This window comes from Clarias gariepinus, chromosome 12 (genome assembly GCF_024256425.1).
Source record: "Clarias gariepinus isolate MV-2021 ecotype Netherlands chromosome 12, CGAR_prim_01v2, whole genome shotgun sequence".
Classification (NCBI taxonomy): Eukaryota; Metazoa; Chordata; class Actinopteri; order Siluriformes; family Clariidae; genus Clarias; species Clarias gariepinus.
In genome coordinates this window covers 3,817,898-3,837,500 of record NC_071111.1, presented here as the reverse complement: position 1 = coordinate 3,837,500, position 19,603 = coordinate 3,817,898, and the positions used below count along the sequence as shown (strand labels likewise).

Sequence of the window (19,603 nt, the reverse complement as noted above, 5' to 3'; positions counted from 1 at the left end):
TATGACCTCCATGACCTTACACAACACACACACACACACACACACACACACACACACACACTACAATATATAAACATGTCCATCACTGTATAACAATGTACACACCATATCCACACACATGATGAAGACACTCATGGTATGCACATCACACACACACACACACACACACACACACACACACACACACACACACACACTCTATAACACATATAAGAGAGAGAGAGAGATAAAGGGTGTGTCGTACCTTCAGCGCTCAGGCCCTGTACACTGACTCCTCTGGCTTCCAGAAATGTTAGACAAGACTCCACATTCTCAATCTGAAACACACACACACACACACACACACACACACACACACACACACACGTCTGATAAGAGTGTGAGAGCAGAAAGGCATCACAAGTAATCCTGACTCACCACTTATAAGAATTAGAATATAGTTCTTGTGTGTGTGTGTGTGTGTGTGTGTGTGTGTGTGTGTGTGTGTGTGTGCATGCCAGCTTTGATGATGTCATTTGCTCACAAAAGACGGCGCTGTGGTAGAGACTCAGACACACACTCAATCACGACCCTCGTACGACCCCACAGGGCATTCCACACACACACACACACACACACACACACACACACACAGCCAGGACACAGTGGCGTCAGTGTGTCACACCTACACCAGTGACACACTCAGGTCAGAGCGTTGTGGTCCACGCGAGGGTCGTAATAATACAAAGGCCAACTGAGAGTATGCTAATTACACACACACACACACACACACACACACACACACACACACACACACACACACACATCATGTTATTAAGAAGAATGACTTACATTGTGTGCAGTCAACAGGAAAAGTCAAAAACTGCTGAGCATACACACACACACACACACACACACATCCAAAATGGGAGTATAATCTTTCTATGATCAGCTTATCAGAACATTTAAGAGTTCATATGTGATGTGGTGTTTAGATGAATTCATACCTATAATGATGGTGTTTAGGTAGATTGTTGCCTATAATGATGGTGTTTAGGTAGCTTTTTGACTATAATAGCAGGATTATGGTAGCTTGTTGGCTATAATGGTGGTGTTTTGTTGGCTACAATGATGGTGTTTATGTAGATTGTTGCCTATAATGATAACGTTTGGGTAGATTGTTGCTATAATGGCGTAGTTTAGGTAAATTCATCCCTATAATGATGGTGTTTAGGTAGAGTGTTGGCTATAATGATGGTGTTTAGGTAGATTTTTACCTATAATGGTGGTGTTTAGGTAGATTGTTCCCTAAAATGGTGTTTAGGTAGATTGTTGGCTATGGTAAAGGTGTTTAGGTAGATTGTTGACTATAATTATGGTGTTTAGGTAGATTTTTACCCATAATTGTGGTGTTTAGGTAGATTGTTGGCTATAATGATGTTGTTTAGGTAGCTTTTTGACTATAATAGCAGGGTTATGGTAGCTTGTTGGCTATAATGGCAGTGTTTTGTTGGCTATAATGATGGTGTTAAGGTAGATTGTTGGCTATAATGATGGTCTTTACGTATATTTTTACTTATAATGATGGTCTTTATGTATATTTTTACTTATAATGGTGGTGTTTAGGTAGATTGTTAGCTATAATGATGGTGTTTAGGTAGATTGCTGGCTATAATGAAGGTGTTTAGGTAGATTTTTACCTATAATGGTGGTGTTTAGGTAGATTGTTGGCTATAATGGTGTTTAGGTAGATTGCTACCAATAATGATGTTTAGGTAGATTGTTACCTATAATGGTGGTGTTTAGGTAGATTGCTACCTATAATGATGGTGTTTAGGTAGATTGTTGGCTATTATTATGGTGTTTTGGTAGATTTTTACCTACAGTATAATGGTGGTGTTTATGTAGTTTGTTGGTTATAATGATGGTGTTTAGGTAGATTGTTGGCTATAATGATGGTGTTTAGGTAGCTTTTTGACTATAATAGCAGGGTTATGGTAGCTTGTTGGCTCTAATGGTGGTGTTTTGTTGGCTACAATGATGGTGTTTATGTAGATTGTTGCCTATAATGATAATGTTTAGGTAGATTGTTACCTATAATGATTTTGTTTAGGTAAATTCATACCTATAATGATGATGTTTAGGTAGACTGTTACCTATAATGGTGGTGTTTATATAAATTCATACCTATAATGATGGTGTTTAGGTAAATTGTCGGCTATAATGATGGTCTTTAGGTAGATTGTTGGGTATAATTGTGGTGTTTAGGTAGATTGCTACCTATAATGATGGTGTTTAGGTAGATTGTTAGCTATAATGATGGTCTTTACGTATATTTTTACTTATAATGGTGGTGTGTAGGTAGATTGTTAGCTATAATGATGGTGTTTAGGTAGATTGTTGGCTATAATGAAGGTGTTTGGGTAGATTCTTACCTATAATGGTGGTGTTTACTGTAGGTAGATTGTTGCTATAATGGTGATGTTTATGAAGATTATTACTTATAATGGTGGTATTTAGGTAGATTGTTGGCTATATTGATGGTGTTTAGGTAGATTGTTGGCTATAATGATGGTGTTTAGGTAGATTCTTACGTATAATGATGGTGTTTAGGTAGATTTTTTCCTATACTGGTGGTGTTTGGGTAGATTGTTACCTACAATAATGGTGTTTATGTAGATTGTAGATAATGATGGTGTTTAGGTAGATTCTTACCTATAATGATTGTGTTTAGGTAAATTCATACCTATAATGATATATATATGCTATAATGATTGTGTTTAGGTAGATTGTTGGCTATAACGTTGCAAGTCTCGTATTCTGAGATGTTGAATTCAGTATTTATCAGGGCATGCATAGTGTTACAGTTTTTGCTGAATTGCTAAAACACTAAATCCCATTGTAAAAACTAAACTGTCAACTACCAAAACTCTTTCATCAAATCAATCCCACAGTTGTCAAAATATTAAACACTGTTCTTCTGGTTTGGGCACAATTTGCAAATCTGAATCTCCCATTTACCACACTTCTAAACATATATATACCACACCTATATATATATATATATATATATATATATATATATATATATATATATATATATAAAACTAAATGTTTTTTTTTAGAATTGAAAGACTGCCACATGGGGGTGGAAGAACATGCATGTTCTCACAACACCAGGAGACACTTATTGTGGATATGGTCCGTCAAAATAATGCAATTCGACTGCGTGAAATACAGCAGCAGATTATAGAAGACAGCATACATTTTGAGGGAATAAATAGTGTCTGTCAACAATTAACCATGTCCTGCAACGCAACAAGATAAGGATGGAACAAGTTTATCGGGTACCATTTGAGCGAAACCGTGAGAGAGTGAAAGAGCAACGATGTCATTATGTGCATTTACTTTAAGTAAACTTTTACAGTAAACTCAGTACTAGAATGTATACTGTACTGTCTGGGAAGCAGCACATGTGCATCTTACTGTGTCATTTACAGAACTAAATGTAGTTAGTTTTCACTGTGTACAGAGAATCTTTAAAGCTGGATTTAATCTAGCAAAAAGGAGAAGAAGAGGTCTCAACGTCATAGGTCAACGTGCCATTATGGAACGGCCTGGCCAGCATGGTGGAAGTGTAACCATCTGTGCTGCCATCAGCAGCTATGGGCTTCTCCACAGTCATGTTACTGTTGTGCCACACAACACCGAAATTCTACTAACATTCCTGGATGGTCTACAGGGTGCTTTGCTTGAGCGGAGAGATTGCGAGCGGGCAGAGCATCCCATGTATGTTATCATTTGGGACAATGTGAGCTTTCACCGGATGGAGATGGGAAGTATACTGTACGACCAAAACCCTTACACACAGGAGAATCTTCTTCAAGCAATGAATGGAGCATGTGGTGAGACGGGAGTGGAATATGGCAAGGCCTGGATTAGGCATGCTAAACATAAGGGAGAACATAGCATGTGATGTGGATGAAGTCCTGTGGCCTCACCCAGCACAGAGGCATGATGCTGAGGCAGAATAAGTTATCTGAATATGCTATATATATATATATATTTTTTTTTTATATATAAAACGTTCTTTGCTGCAGTTCTTTTCTGTTTAAATGTAAGTACAAGAATAAATGAATAAATAAATATTATTTTCCCGCTATCCCACAGTGTTTTGTATTTATTTATGCAGTGTGTAATCGTTGCTAAGTTGTGTTTGCACATTGGCTGGTATTGTGTGGTTTTTGACAGTAGTGCTTGATTTGAAAATAGTGAAAATAGTTTTGGGTCAAATGTTTGCTTTTGCAACAGAAGTTGAAGCTTTTGTGACTGTAGCTTGAAGTTTAGACTGTGTGTTTAGTGTTTTGAGACAAAAAGATGAGATTTTAGTAAATGTGTTTTAGCAATTCAGAAAAACTGTAACATCATATCAATAATTTTGCTAATAACCAATGAAATATACCTGCACATAGAGAAGCCATTTAACGCGCACACACACACACACACACACACACACACACACGGGGTTGTTTATACTGGTCAGTAACTCAGGACTGTAAACTCAGATTTACAGTCTTCATAGGACACAAACCAATCCTGCTCTCTCTCTCTCTCTCTCTCTCTCTCTCTCTCTCTCTTTTCTTAAATACACACACACACACACACACACACACACGTAATATTATTTATGCTGATAAAAAATACGTGTTTTTTTGCCACAAAAGTTCAAGTTGGTATTTAACCTCAGTGCAGGACACACTCACTCAAAACATCTACAAAGGAGCACACACACACACACACACACACACACAGTCTGTTTTCTGAAAATATGAGGATATATTTATGTCTTTTCTGTTCATTTGATATTCAGACAGTCATAAAAATAAACAAAAAGTAGACTGATAAGTAAGAGAGAGAGAGAGAGAGGGAGAGAGAGAGAGAGAGAGAGAGGGAGAGGGAGAGAGAGAGAGAGAGGGAGAGAGAGAGAGAGAGACATTGGACCTCAACCCTGATTAAATGTTCTGTAGACCTCAGTGGAAGTGGGCTGTAGCTGTTCTACTACAACTCTGATGTTCTACGGAATGTTTCTTCAGAACTCTGTGAAATGAATGAGAACGCCACACACACACACACACACACACACACACACACACACACACACGCAATATGTTTCTCTCTACAGAAAGTTTATAGAGTTTGTTCTTTAGGAAACCTACAGAGCATTTTAATCAGGGACGAATAAACAGACCAACTATCAGACAAACTAAAAAGATCAGACAGACAGACAGACAGACAGACAGACAGCTGGCTAGAAAGACAGATGTATGAAAGAGTGTAGAGGGACATGAACATCCTTTAGACAGACCAATAGACAGATGGATCAGACACACAGGTCTGTTAGACAGCCAGGTAGCCAGATATATTGGACAGACAAAAGGATCAGACAGACAGAAGGATCAGACAGACAGATGGATCAGACAGACAGATCTGTTAGATGCACACATAGCTCAATCAGACAGACATACTGTAAGGATCAGTGATAAAGATAGAAGGATCAGAAGACAGATAGATCATATAGGTTAGACACACACATGGAGACAGATAGATCAGATAGGTTAGACACACACATGGAGACAGATAGATCAGATGGGTTAGACACACACATGGGGACAGATAGATCAGATAGGTTAGACACGCACATGGAGACAGATAGATCAGATGGGTTAGACACACACATGGAGACAGATAGATCAGTTTGGTTAGACACACACATGGAGACAGATAGATCAGATGGGTTAGACACACACATGGAGACAGATAGATCAGATGGGTTAGACACACACATGGAGACAGATAGATCAGATGGGTTAGACACACACATGGAGACAGATAGATCAGATTGGTTAGACACACACATGGAGACAGATAGATCAGATGGGTTAGACACACACATGGAGACAGATAGATTAGATAGGTTAGACACACACATGGAGACAGATAGATCAGATAGGTTAGACACACACATGGAGACAGATAGATCAGATGGGTTAGACACACACACACATGAAGACAGATAGATCAGATAGGTTAGACACACACATGGAGACAGATAGATCAGATAGGTTAGACACACACATGGAGACAGATAGATCAGACAGACATGCAGAAAGACCGCTGAGAAGAATGTTAGTCTAGCTGTAGTAACAGTGTGTACAGGAGCATAGAGTGTTAACATATGGAGGGCAGATGATGCTTTATGAGATGCTTGCACACACACACACACACACACACACACACACACACACATAGATCAAAAGAGCTCCATACACACTTACATACAGTACACCAGACAGCTGTGTGCAGTACGACTCTGTACAGGCTAATCTGCATGCTACGTATGCTAATCTACAGTACAGTGTGTTAGCACCCAGGTCTGTTGCCATGGTAACCACTGTGGCTGGCTAAACTGTCAGCAAGCTAACTAGCCAAATCCACTCACTAGCGCAGCGTCATGTGTACCCTATGTGTGTGTGTGTGTGTGTGCGTGTGTGTGTGTGTGTGTGTGCGTGCTTTTGAAGTGTGCTGTGGTTCATTAATGACTCTTCTAATTGGACAGATCGTTATTCAGAGCCGTTTGGTCTCACATCAGTGAGGAGTTTACAGCCTCACCGCACTCATGTGGTGTGTGTGTGTGTGTGTGTGTGTGTGTTGGGTGGGTAGATAGATGTGTGTGTGGGTATCTCATTTCCTGCTATGGGTTTATTAAACACACACACAGTGTTTAACTGTAATTATTCCAGCATATCTATCTATCTGTCTATCTCTCCTCGACTCATACACAAGCAGCCAAACACACTCGACAGACAGATAAGATGTGAGTCTATTGTCTGTCTGTCTGATTAATCTGTCTGATCTCTTAGCAGATAGTCAGGGCTGACACATCGGATAGACAGACATACAGACAAAATAAGCATGATACACAGACAGGTGGGAAAAAACAAAAATAAACAAAGACAGATACAGACAAAGACAGACAGATGTCTGTACATAACAGACAGATAAAGACAAATCTTGTCTGTATGAGACAGACAGAACAGATAGATGGAGTGGACATTCCATACAGAGAAAGTGGTCAATTAGAGAGATGGTTTAGGTAGACAGACAGGTCAAATAGATCAGACAGACAGAGATATGACTGACTGACAAAGAATAAGACAGAGAGATGGGCTAGACAGGCAGACACAAATATTAGACAAAGAGATGGTCAGACAGACAGACAGAAATATTAAACAGAGAGATAGTCAGACAGACAGACAGACAGAAAGCTCAGACAGAGAGATGGTCAGACAGACAGAAAGATCAGACAGAGAGATGGTCAGACAGACAGAAAGATCAGACAGAGATGGTCAGACAGACAGACAGAAAGCTCAGACAGAGAGATGGTCAGACAGACAGAAAGATCAGACAGAGATGGTCAGACAGACAGACAGAAAGCTCAGACAGAGAGATGGTCAGACAGAAAGATCAGACAGAGAGATAGTCAGAAAGCTCAGACAGAGAGATGGTCAGACAGACAGAACGATCAGACAGAGATGGTCAGACAGACAGACAGAAAGCTCAGACAGAGAGATGGTCAGACAGAAAGATCTGACAGAGAGATAGTCAGAAAGACAGATAGAAATATTAGACAGAGAGATGGTCAGACAAACAGAAAGATCAGACAGAGAGATAGTCAGAAAGACAGACAGAAAGATCAGACAGAGATGGTCAGACAGACAGACAGAAAGCTCAGACAGAGAGATGGTCAGACAGACAGAAAGCTCAGACAGAGAGATGGTCAGACAGAAAGATCAGACAGAGAGATAGTCAGAAAGACAGACAGAAATATTAGACAGAGAGATGGTCAGATAAACAGAAAGATCAGACAGAGGGATAGTCAGAAAGACAGACAGAAATATTAGACAGAGAGATGGTCAGACAGACAGACAGAAAGCTTAGACAGAGAGATGGTCAGACAGACAGAAAGATCAGACAGAGAGATGGTCAGACAGACAGACAGACAGAAAGCTCAGACAGAGAGATGGTCACACAAACAGAAAGATCAGACAGAGAGATGGTCAGACAGACAGACAGAAAGATCAGACAGAGAGATGGTCAGACAGACAGAAAGATCAGACAGAGAGATGGTCAGACAGACAGACAGAAATATTAGACAGAGGTCAGACATAGGTCAGACAGACAGAAAGATTAGACAGAGAGATGGTCAGACACAGACAGAAAGATCAGACAGTAATGGTCAGACAGACAGACAGAAAGATCAGACAGAAATGGTTAGACAGACAAAGTTCAGACAAAGAGATGAGTCAGACAGACAGACAGAAAGTTCAGACAGAGAGATGGGTCAGACAGACAGACAGACAGACAGAAAGTTCAGACAAAGAGATGAGTCAGACAGACAGACAGAAAGATCAGACAGAGAGATGGGTCAGACAGACAGACAGAAAGTTCAGACAAAGAGATGAGTCAGACAGACAGACAGAAAGATCAGACAGAGAGATGGGTCAGACAGACAGACAGAAAGTTCAGACAAAGAGATGAGTCAGACAGACAGACAGAAAGTTCAGACAAAGAGATGAGTCAGACAGACAGACAGAAAGATTAGACAGAGAGATGGTCAGACAGACAGAGAGATAGATCCAATATATCAGACAAACAGAGCAGATTTGTAGTTTAATTACGACAGCTTAGCTTGCTCATGCTAACAGACATGACTGTAGTTCAGTTAGCGCTCGATGCTAAATGTAATAATCACATGATTAAAGTGATAATGAGTTATTTTGAACATCGTTTTCAGTCCGTCACCCGTTGCGTGTCTTACACTTCACAGCGCGCGCTAGCTCACTCAATTCAAGTTCAATTCCTAAAGCGTCTCATTAAATGTTTAAAACATATATAATGTAACTGTCTCTGTGATCGTTAGTTCATTTCCACTCCTCGTCTTCCTCCACGCTAGTTAGCGTGTGTTATCAGCTAGCTTATCACAAACATCCAGATTTCACTGGTTGCCTAGCAACCGAGTTCTTATGACTTTAACTGACGCTAATTTGAGTGCAGTGTGACTCAGAACGCAAATAAAATAAGTTTCACAAACTGTTAGAAACAAACTTTCTCTCTCTCTCTCTCTCTCACACACACACACACACACACACACACACACACACTTACACAGTTTATTTACCTTATCTTTAGCTTGTCACACACTTGAAGGCTTCATCCAAACTGAATACAGATACACTTATAACTGAAAGCTGGCTGCAGGTGTCCGTGTGTGTGTGTCTGTGTGTGTGTGTGTGTGCATCTGCCCTCATGACTGTAAAATGTCTCAGCGACCTCAACTTCCTTTAAACGGTCTCTAGACACACTTCCTCACTGTAAAATCCCCACCTCCCCAATAATACACCACACACACACACACACACACACACACACACACACACACACACACACACACTCCACTTACACCTTTACCCCATACACCATAACACCACAAAACAAGGTTAATCAAAATACAGTAAACACACACACACACACACACACATTTGGAGAATTATTATGGGGACAAAGCACTTCCCTGTGAAGTTGATATTCTGACAGAGTAATGTCAGTGTCATCTCCGCAATGAATAAAGACACACACACACACACACACACACACACTCACACACACACAATGAGCTCATTATTAGATTAACAGCTTTAGATCCATTTCATATTCATCTGCAAAACACAAAAACACATTCACAACAAGAAGAGCTAAACACTAACACCCTACAAGTTCTACAAGCTCCTCCTCCTGCCAGTCCAACACCAATAAGCTCCTCCTCCTGCCAGTCCAACACCAATAAGCTCCGCCTCCTGCCAGTCCAGCACCAATAAGCTCCTCCTCCTGCCAGTCCAAAACCAATAAGCTCCTCCTCCTGCCAGTCCAACACCAATAAGCTCCTCCTCCTGCCAGTCCAACACCAATAAGCTCCTCCTCCTGCCAGTCAAGCACCAATAAGCTCCTCCTCCTGCCAGTCCAGCACCAATAAGCTCCTCCTCCTGCCAGTCCAACACCAATAAGCTCCTCCTCCTGCCAGTCTAACACCAGTAAGCTCCGCCTCCTGCCAGTCTAACACCAGTAAGCTCCGCCTCCTGCCAGTCTAACACCAATAAGCTCCGCCTCCTGCCAGTCTAAAACCAGTAAGCTCCTCCTCCTGCTAGTCTAACACCAGTAAGCTCCGCCTCCTGCCAGTCTAACACCAGTAAGCTCCTCCTCCTGCCAGTCTAACACCAATAAGCTCCGCCTCCTGCCAGTCTAACACCAGTAAGCTCCTCCTCCTGCCAGTCTAACCAATAAGCTCCTCCTCCTGCTAACTTGAGGTCTATAAGCTCCTCCTTCTGCCAGTCCAACACCAATAAGCTCCTCCTCCTGCCAGTCCAGCACCAATAAGCTCCTTTTCCTGCCAGTCCAACACCAATAAGCTCCTCCTCCTGCCAGTCCAGCACCAATAAGCTCCTCCTCCTGCCAGTCCAGCACCAATAAGCTCCTCCTCCTGCCAGTCCAGCACCAATAAGCTCCTCCTCCTGCCAGTCCAGCACCAATAAGCTCCTCCTCCTGCCAGTCCAGCACCAATAAGCTCCTCCTCCTGCCAGTCCAACACCAATAAGCTCCTCCTCCTGCCAGTCTAACACCAGTAAGCTCCGCCTCCTGCCAGTCTAACACCAGTAAGCTCCGCCTCCTGCCAGTCTAACACCAATAAGCTCCGCCTCCTGCCAGTCTAAAACCAGTAAGCTCCTCCTCCTGCTAGTCTAACACCAGTAAGCTCCGCCTCCTGCCAGTCTAACACCAGTAAGCTCCTCCTCCTGCCAGTCTAACACCAATAAGCTCCGCCTCCTGCCAGTCTAACACCAGTAAGCTCCTCCTCCTGCCAGTCTAACCAATAAGCTCCTCCTCCTGCTAACTTGAGGTCTATAAGCTCCTCCTTCTGCCAGTCTAACACCAATAAGCTCCTCCTCCTGCCAATTTGAGGTCTATAAGCTCCTCCTCCTCCTGCCAGTCTAACACCAATAAGCTCCTCCTCCTGCCAACTTGAGGTCTATAAGCTCCTCCTCCTCCTACCAGTCTAACACCGGTAAGCTCCTCCTCCTGCCAGTCTAACACCAATAAGCTCCTCCTCCTGCCAACTTGAGGTCTATAAGCTCCTCCTCCTCCTGCCAGTCTAACACCAGTAAGCTCCTCCTTCTGCCAACTTGAGGTCTATAGGCCTCTTCTCCTGCCAATCTAACACCAATAAGCTCCTCCTCCTGCCAGTCTAACACCAATAAGCTCCTCCTCCTGCCAGTCTAACACCAATAAACTCCTCCTCCTGCCAACTTGAGGTCTATTGAGGCCACTTCGAGACCAAAAAGCTCCTCCTAGAGCCATTCTATCCATCTGCTTTTATTTTTTCTCATTAAACTTATGACCTTTGACCTTTTATATGCATTATAAAACATCTCGATAATATCGTACACCAGAATATAAGGGTTAAATGTGGTGATGTGAGATGATGAGAAAGAATCAGACTCACCATCTGAGAGTGACTCCGGGGGCAGTCTGTAATGTCCTCCACCTTCTCATTCGCTGCAGGGGGGGAAAAGCAGAACTTTGAGCTGTATCTCACAGACACACACACACACACTCACACACACAAACCACGCCTTCACTGTCCGTGACTCTCCGCCATGAGGGAGCCAGAACTGAAACTAAACCATGTGTGTGTGAGTGTGTGTGTGTGTGTGTGTGTGTGTGTGTGTGTCAATATATATATACTGAGTCCTGTCCGGCTGTTACTTCATCAGCTGTTGACTGAAAGTTTTTGAGCTGCCAGAATCAAGGGCAAGGCTAGTTTCAGATCCGCCCAGAGGAGGGAAAACACACACACACACACACACACACACACACAAATATGCTGGACTTGTTTAAGGAAACACATGGGACACAGATGCATTACTACAGATGAGAGACTGATGCGTGTGTGTGTGTGTGTGTTTGTGTGTGGTGGATGTGAGCTTACTATTTCTGATGTTTCCCAGTATTTATATATTTTTTATATTTATATTTTTTATTATATTGTGATATTATCATCTTAAACAAACACACCTAAGCTCGCGCTTCTAGTGTTAATGTCATAATTTTTAAATTGTTCAAATAAAATGAATAAACACTAAAACTCCATCACTGGCTACAATGCGATGACTTTGCTTTAAACAGTCCAAGTTCACACTGAGGATTGAGTTTGGGCCGGTTTGGGGGTAAGACTTGGAGAAAAGCGCTATCCATCCTCTTCCACATACACGAGTTCACTCTCAGATGCCTACAATTGGCTAGTGTCTCTGTGATTGACAGGGAAGACGGAAGCAAGACCCTCCCACACAAACAGCACGGCTGTGGAATCCTTTGGGACTTTATATTTTTCTGACTTTTGGAATAGCGCAGACTATCATAGAACCGATCATTAGCACTCATACACTGTGATGTGGCGTAGTGTTCTTACCGATGATCTGTATGATATGCGCTAGAAGGACTCCGTCGGGAATGTCTAGTGTTAAATCCTTGATTAGTCGAGGGCAGCCTGCTTTGCTCAGATAGTGATTCGCCCAATCAGTGTAAATCTGCAACACACACACAAAAAAAGTCATGTTAATTTAATAAGCTAGCTGTCCAAGCTAGTGCTACAGTCAGTCTGACAGATAATAATAATAATAATAATAATAATAACAACAACAACAACACGTTCTGCTGCTTCTGAGGACAGGAGCATTTCCCTCTGGGTTTCATTCCTCATTCTTTCAATCTGGGAGCCAATTAAAGGTCCCGTATGAGCCTCCCTTTTAACAAGCTACCATAGCATTTAAAGGTCTCCTATATGTGTCTGCTAATGTTTCAGCTCAACTCCTGCGTAAATAATATTTCAAGGTCTGTAGCTTTATATGAAAACTAGCTACTGACGCCCCCGCACCGTTCCCTCCAAACAACCCCTTTGTGAAAGTGCATTTTTCTAGCCAAAGAGAATGCAAGAAACAGGACATTTATGTAAGCAGAGGTTTGTTGTATTGCCATACTAAGTGGGACATTTGAACGGTGTCTTCTAGCACATTAATGGACCCTTTTTCTTTTTTCTTTAAACATACTTTTTTTCCGTTATTGTTCTACGTGTGAGATGTAAAACCAGTGATGTGGAACTTGCTAGCTACATGGTTTTAAATAAACTGTGTCTGCACGTGTGTTATGGTTAAACCTGTCCTCTGTTATGGGCTACTTCCTGGTTTTCTTTCCAATTACGTATTTTAGATTTAGATTAATTGCAGGACTGAACTCTTGTGAGCTTGACATCCTGACTTGCTTAGTTCAGTTCACATGGAAAGTTTAACTCCCTAAACTCGGTGAACTTTCTTCTGGTAAAAAGCAAACACATGGATTTGAAAAAATGAGACATTTCTTTTTTCTTTCCAAAGATGCAGACACTCGTAAACGCTAATTCGGCGAGCATTCGTAACCAGGCTCGGATGGCTGTTCCGCAAAAAAACAAAAGTCCTCATAAAACCCTAACGACTCAATTTAAGATCAGTCACATCCAATTAAACCCATTTCAGTCAGAAACACTCGCTGCCTTTGAAACGTTGCTTTGTGTTGTGGTTGGAGCCCACGATGACAAGTGCAGTGAAGGACTCCTCTCAGTTAGTCATGTCCTTTCTCAAACATGACGCTAATGGACTCGGACAATAACCAAGCGCGATGTTCTTACACAATACACCACGGGAATACTCGGGGGATATGACTGATCAGCATGTGGTAGGCTACCTCTGGAACCTCAACAGACTTCTTGGGACCAAGCATTGCAATTGAAATTCAAGACCTCAGACCTAAATTCAGGTGGCATTATCGCTTTCACATGGCTGCCACGCTTGTCTTATGTCTCTTAAAATATTTGGTCAACATTTTCACAGTTCTGCTACACACTTCTGCTATGTCAAACAAACCAAAAGGACCTCATGACTTCTCAGAAACCAGGTAACACAAATCACACAACAGTACTGTTTGAGCTTCTCCACCAAACCCAGTAGTCTTTTTCAATTCCTGAAAAGACAATATATGCCTTGTGACATCCTACAGTGGCAACTTTCTGTGATGTACATTGGAGGGAAAGATGTAGAGATGTTAGAGAAAGTAAAAATTTCCCTCATTCATGGGGCATTCCACAGGGGTAAATTATGGGCCCGCTTAAATAAACACATTTTTGCCAATGTTTCACTATTTCTTTACCAAGTGAATGCAGATGTCAGACCTCCCACAATGGTCTGCTGTGTGTGTGTGTGTGTGTGTGTGTGTGTGTGTTAATGCTCCAGCTAAAATCCTAACATATTTTTCATGCCTAAAACTTGTTATGTCACTCCTTTATCAAACATGCTGTTTCAGTATCTGCTTCTTAGCCACGCCCAACAGAAAACAACAGAGCTGAGCAACAAGCTGGGGGACAGGCTTCTCATATATGAGGTCACATTAGGGGAAAATCAAATTGACTAGTGTAGTTAACAAGTGCATAGTACACAATACAAAAAAAAAAGGACACTAACAAGTAGACAATACAAAAAAAGAAGAAGCAGGGAATGTTTTTTTCATGTTTTTAAAATAAAAATAAAATACTAAAAAAATGAATTTTAAACATTGGGTCTCCTTCAAAGCTTTCTAACTTAAATTAAGGGATTCATTCTCACTTATAAATGAATGAATAAATAATAGCGATAGTGTAATAGAAATAGTGTAATAACTGGTTGACCCTGAAAATGCACAAAATCAACCTAAATATTTTCAAAAGGCTCTAGCTTGACCAGTAATGACAGAGGCGGTCTACAGGAAGTGATGTTAGCACTGCTTACTGTGTAAACAGAGCTTCTGTTCTGTGTTTGATGAATTCGCCAACACACACTTTTATGTTGGAGAACACGTCAGACTCTGTTTATAACAAAGCCTTCAAGTTAAAATTAGTCATAGCGTTGTTGCTGATTGACGTCGGTTTCCATGGTTACAGAGCCGTCACTGTGTAAAGTCCCTATTATCATGACTGACTGAGCGTGAATCTGACACGCACCACTTCCGCACTCCTAACCGAGCATGAATTTAAAAGGTGCCTCTTATCAAGAAACGTGATCCCGACTCGGCTAGCGCGCACTCCGGGGTGTTCTCCTGCTCACGGAGTGATGGATCCCAGCGGAGGCAGAGTGTGCTCCTCTTACGCAGCATGTTAATGAGCGTGCCAATAAAAATAGACTGAAGTCACCACAAAAGTGCCTGCCATCTGAGAGCTGTTTTAACGTCCGCAGAGACGACAAAGCGAAACGAGAGGTTTCTGTTCGTCTGCCAGGAAAATATCAACTGCTCTTCACAGCCAAGGAAACAAACAATGGATAAAAGCTGAAGAGAAAGTGGCCAATCCCACAGCGCCGCATGATTACCAGTCATTATACTCCATTAAAGAGTGTGTATGTGTGTGTGTGCGCTGCATCTTGTTCTATAACAAATAGGTGAATCAGCAAGAAAGAAACATGACAGTAGATGAAAATGGATTGTGTAGTGTTTTCTCCAGCTCTACTATGAGAACACTGAGCGATTTCTCTAAAAAGACAAAATAAATAGGTTAATTAGTATGCTACTTACTTAGACAAGCTACTGTAGCTACTCACTAAGACCAAACTAGCCGAAGTATCATCGCTGGATCCAAGGGCTGTACTGACTAGCGCTCAGATAAAGAAAACGTTAAATTAATTCAATTATCAAAAGATTTTTGCAGTTAAAGTTAACGCGTTAACGCATGTGATTAATCTAGAAACATTTGACCAAGTTCGCCCCTAATGGCTTTCCATAATGACAGCGCAGTTACCTGGCTGTGTGTGATAACGGCACATGTATTGCAGACGATAAGACGACTGAGGAACATCACCAGGTCTGTTGAATGGCAGGTTTTATTCTGAAAAGCTTCTGGATGGTAGTTAAGATAAACCCAAAGTTGTGTGCTCGAGCTGCCTTCAATGGGAAATACTTAACAAGAATACATTAAACATAAGACGTGGGAACGGTGGCTCAGGCCACTAAGATTGTTGTTGTTTTAAGATCTGGGTTCAAGCCTTGTCGTCTGTAGGTTGCCACACCCCCATACTGCCCACTGCATTCATTTTAATGTAGGCTAATATTTGTTGAATGTTAATGTTTAAGATGTTATAAAACTGCATAATCTGTTTCCTCTAACCATTTCTGTATTCCACCATTGTACAATTATAATGCAAGTAAATCTGAGCATTTTAATATTGTGATTAATCGTAATTAATTTGATTCCAATTTATTCAATTGACAGGACTAGATTGAATATAAGGAGTCAAATCAAATTAGAAGTCACATTAAGAGTCAAATCAAACCAGAAGTTAACTTAAATACAGTAAGGGGTCAAAATAAATCATGAGTCAATTCAACTCAGGAGTCAAATCAAATAAGGAGTCAATCCAAGAGTAAAATCAAATGAGAAGTCCAATTAAATCAGGTGGGAGAGTAAACCTATTGAGAGTCATAAGTCAGTTTGACCTTGAATCAAATAAACACTATAAAATGGAAAGTCTAAATCTATTAGGAAGTCATAAAGTTACTGGATGATTCTGAATAAAACTATCAGTCAAATCTCTGAGCTGTGACGCATGAGTTACCCAGATAGCACAGGTATATCGTGGAGACGTCTGCTAAAAAGCGTGTCATCTGGTAAACATCACGTTCGTTTTTTATAGTCGTATTTTGATCGTCTGTAGATCGCCTGTGAGAGGTTTTAAATGATACATCGTCTTTACATCTATACGACGTCTATACGACGTATCTTTATCATCCGAAGTTTGCTGGTACTGTATGTAGACGGAAAATATATATAAATGATCTGGAAATAGAGTGGAGAAACACCAAATGAGAATCAACCAGAAGGTGGCGGTAGTGCAACACTTACGGATGCAAGCCACCGTTAAACTCCGAAGAAGAAGAAGAGATTGTTGAGAAGACAAACGTTTGTCGGGCGTGTGGAAAAGGTAAGCAGGAATTAATTCCCATCTTTCTAAATAGAAACGAAATACTAAACATAAATGTCACCTGCTGTTTAGCGATGTTTAGTCACGTTATTTTGGTTTAAGCTATTTATTGTATTTTTAATCACACTTAAAATACCAACGGTTATATGCGCGTGCTTAATCTGCGGTTCGGTTCTGGTTTCGGTCTGTTCTCATGAGTTGTGAAGCGAGAGGAAGAAAGTATAAATATTGTTCAGTTGATAAATTAAGTATCATGAATTTTAATTGAATCTATTTCTGTATTTTTTCACAGGAGTTTGTGAGTGAAAGTGTCCTGTCTGCATCTGACTTCAGGAGTTTCCTGACCAACTGTCTCTAACGGTCATATTTAAAAGTCATAACGGACAGTTATAAAGTACAAAACGTTTCTGTTGGTGTTTAATTGTTTTTCTATGATTAATACTTATTTGTGGTGTTTTATGTTTTTTACATCTTTTTAAATTGAGACCTCATTTGTAAGTTGCTGCTGGTGTAAAACAGGGTTTTTATTAAATATAAAATAAAAATCTCCGTTTTATCCCGGTTGTCTTATGCTTCCTTCCTTCACAGAATTCTGTTGATCATGGTTAATTATAATTAACCCAGGGTATTTAATTAAAATAATGGGGGGGTGTTTTAATAAAACGACGTCTATCCGACATCAATCAGACCTTTGGCAGATGTATAAACATCTGATTAACAACGTCTAAAGAGCGGATCAGGGACGTTTTAATTTATTTACGTTCCTAAATACGTAGGCTAAGCATCGTTCTAACATCGGGCATGGACGTCTCGGTGACGTCTCCCAGATGAGCAAACGCCCTCTCCCAGACATTTGCCAGATGAAAAAGATAACGGCGCATAGACGTCTCCGCGACATGTGTGTGCTATATGGGTATAGACTCGTTATCCAGAGCCAAATCCTGTACTACTGTATGTACTATGCACTCTAAATCCTGAGTCGAATCCCATACTGTACACTCTGAATCCTGAGTCGAATCCCATACTGTACACTCTGAATCCTGAGTCGAATCCCGTACTGTACACTCTGAATCCTGAGTCGAATCCCGCACTGTACACTCTGAATCCTGAGTCGAATCCCGTACTGTACACTCTGAATCCTGAGTCGAATCCCGTACTGTACACTCTGAATCCTGAGTCGAATCTCATACTGTACACTCTGAATCCTGGGTCGAATCCCGTACTGTACACTCTGAATCCTGAGTCGAATCCCGTACTGTACACTCTAAATCCTGAGTCGAATCTCATACTGTACACTCTGAATCCTGAGTCGAATCCCGTACTGTACACTCTGAATCCTGAGTCGAATCCCGTACTGTACACTCTGAATCCTGGGTCGAATCCCGTACTGTACACTCTGAATCCTGAGTCGAATCCCGTACTGTACACTCTGAATCCTGGGTCGAATCCCGTACTGTACACTCTGAATCCTGAGTCGAATCCCGTACTGTACACTCTGAATCCTGGGTCAAATCCCGTACTGTACACTCTGAATCCTGGGTCGAATCCCGTACTGTACACTCTGAATCCTGAGTCGAATCCCGTACTGTACACTCTGAATCCTGGGTCGAATCCCGTACTGTACACTCTGAATCCTGGGTCGAATCCCGTACTGTACACTCTGAATCCTGAGTCGAATCCCGTACTGTACACTCTGAATCCTGGGTCGAATCCCATACTGTACACTCTGAATCCTGAGTCGAATCCCATACTGTACACTCTGAATCCTGAGTCGAATCCCATACTGTACACTCTGAATCCTGAGTCGAATCCCGTACTGTATAATCCTAAGACTTGAAGTTGAACCTGAGAGGCTTAAATCTCCATCACTGAACCGCCTCATGCAACATGACAGTTCAAAGCCACAGATTATTGACTCTGTGATCAGTGAGATTATTATTACAGTCAGAGATTCACATGACATCATTAAAGAAGCATCATGACATCATTACAAACTGCACGCTGGATAGAAACATCATGCTTACACAATTAAATAAACATTACACTTCTGTTGCTGCGCAGGTAATTTATGATGCGTCACTCTTTTCCTCCGGCTTACACTCCTCTCTTCAGGCTGAAGCTCTTAAAGCTAGTGAGCACACACACACACACACAGTGTCCTGATGAGCACATTCTTGCCTGGCAGATGCATCGCAGTAGCCATGCCACCCTCAATACTTAATGCATTAACACACACACACACACACACACACACCCTCAACATATGTCTTTATACCCGACCAGCGCTTAGCATCAATACTTCTGTCCTTGCCAGTTCCTTTAGCTTAATGATTCTGTGTGTGTGTGTGTGTGTGTGTGTGTGTGTGTGTACCTGTCAGGAGTGTGTGAGCTGTCATATTGTCCGTCGTCTACCTCCTGCCGATAATACCAGCTGAGTATGTGTGTGTGAAAGAGAGAGGCAGAGTTGCAGACTCTGCAGGTAT

General features: G+C 41.5%; 1 protein-coding gene across 9 annotated transcripts in view; it reads right to left on the bottom strand.

Moving 5' to 3' along the window:
• nav3 (neuron navigator 3) overlaps positions 1-19,603 on the bottom strand; it is a 105,130-nt gene that overhangs the window by 53,345 nt on the left and 32,182 nt on the right. For all 9 annotated transcript variants that reach the window (XM_053508332.1, XM_053508334.1, XM_053508337.1 and 6 more), the window contains exons 2-4: positions 12,557-12,674; positions 11,591-11,643; positions 245-317 (exon numbers count right to left, since the gene is read on the bottom strand). In XM_053508332.1, coding sequence (XP_053364307.1) covers positions 245-317; positions 11,591-11,643; positions 12,557-12,674 — 244 coding nt within the window. The remainder of the gene's footprint in view (positions 1-244; positions 318-11,590; positions 11,644-12,556; positions 12,675-19,603) is intronic.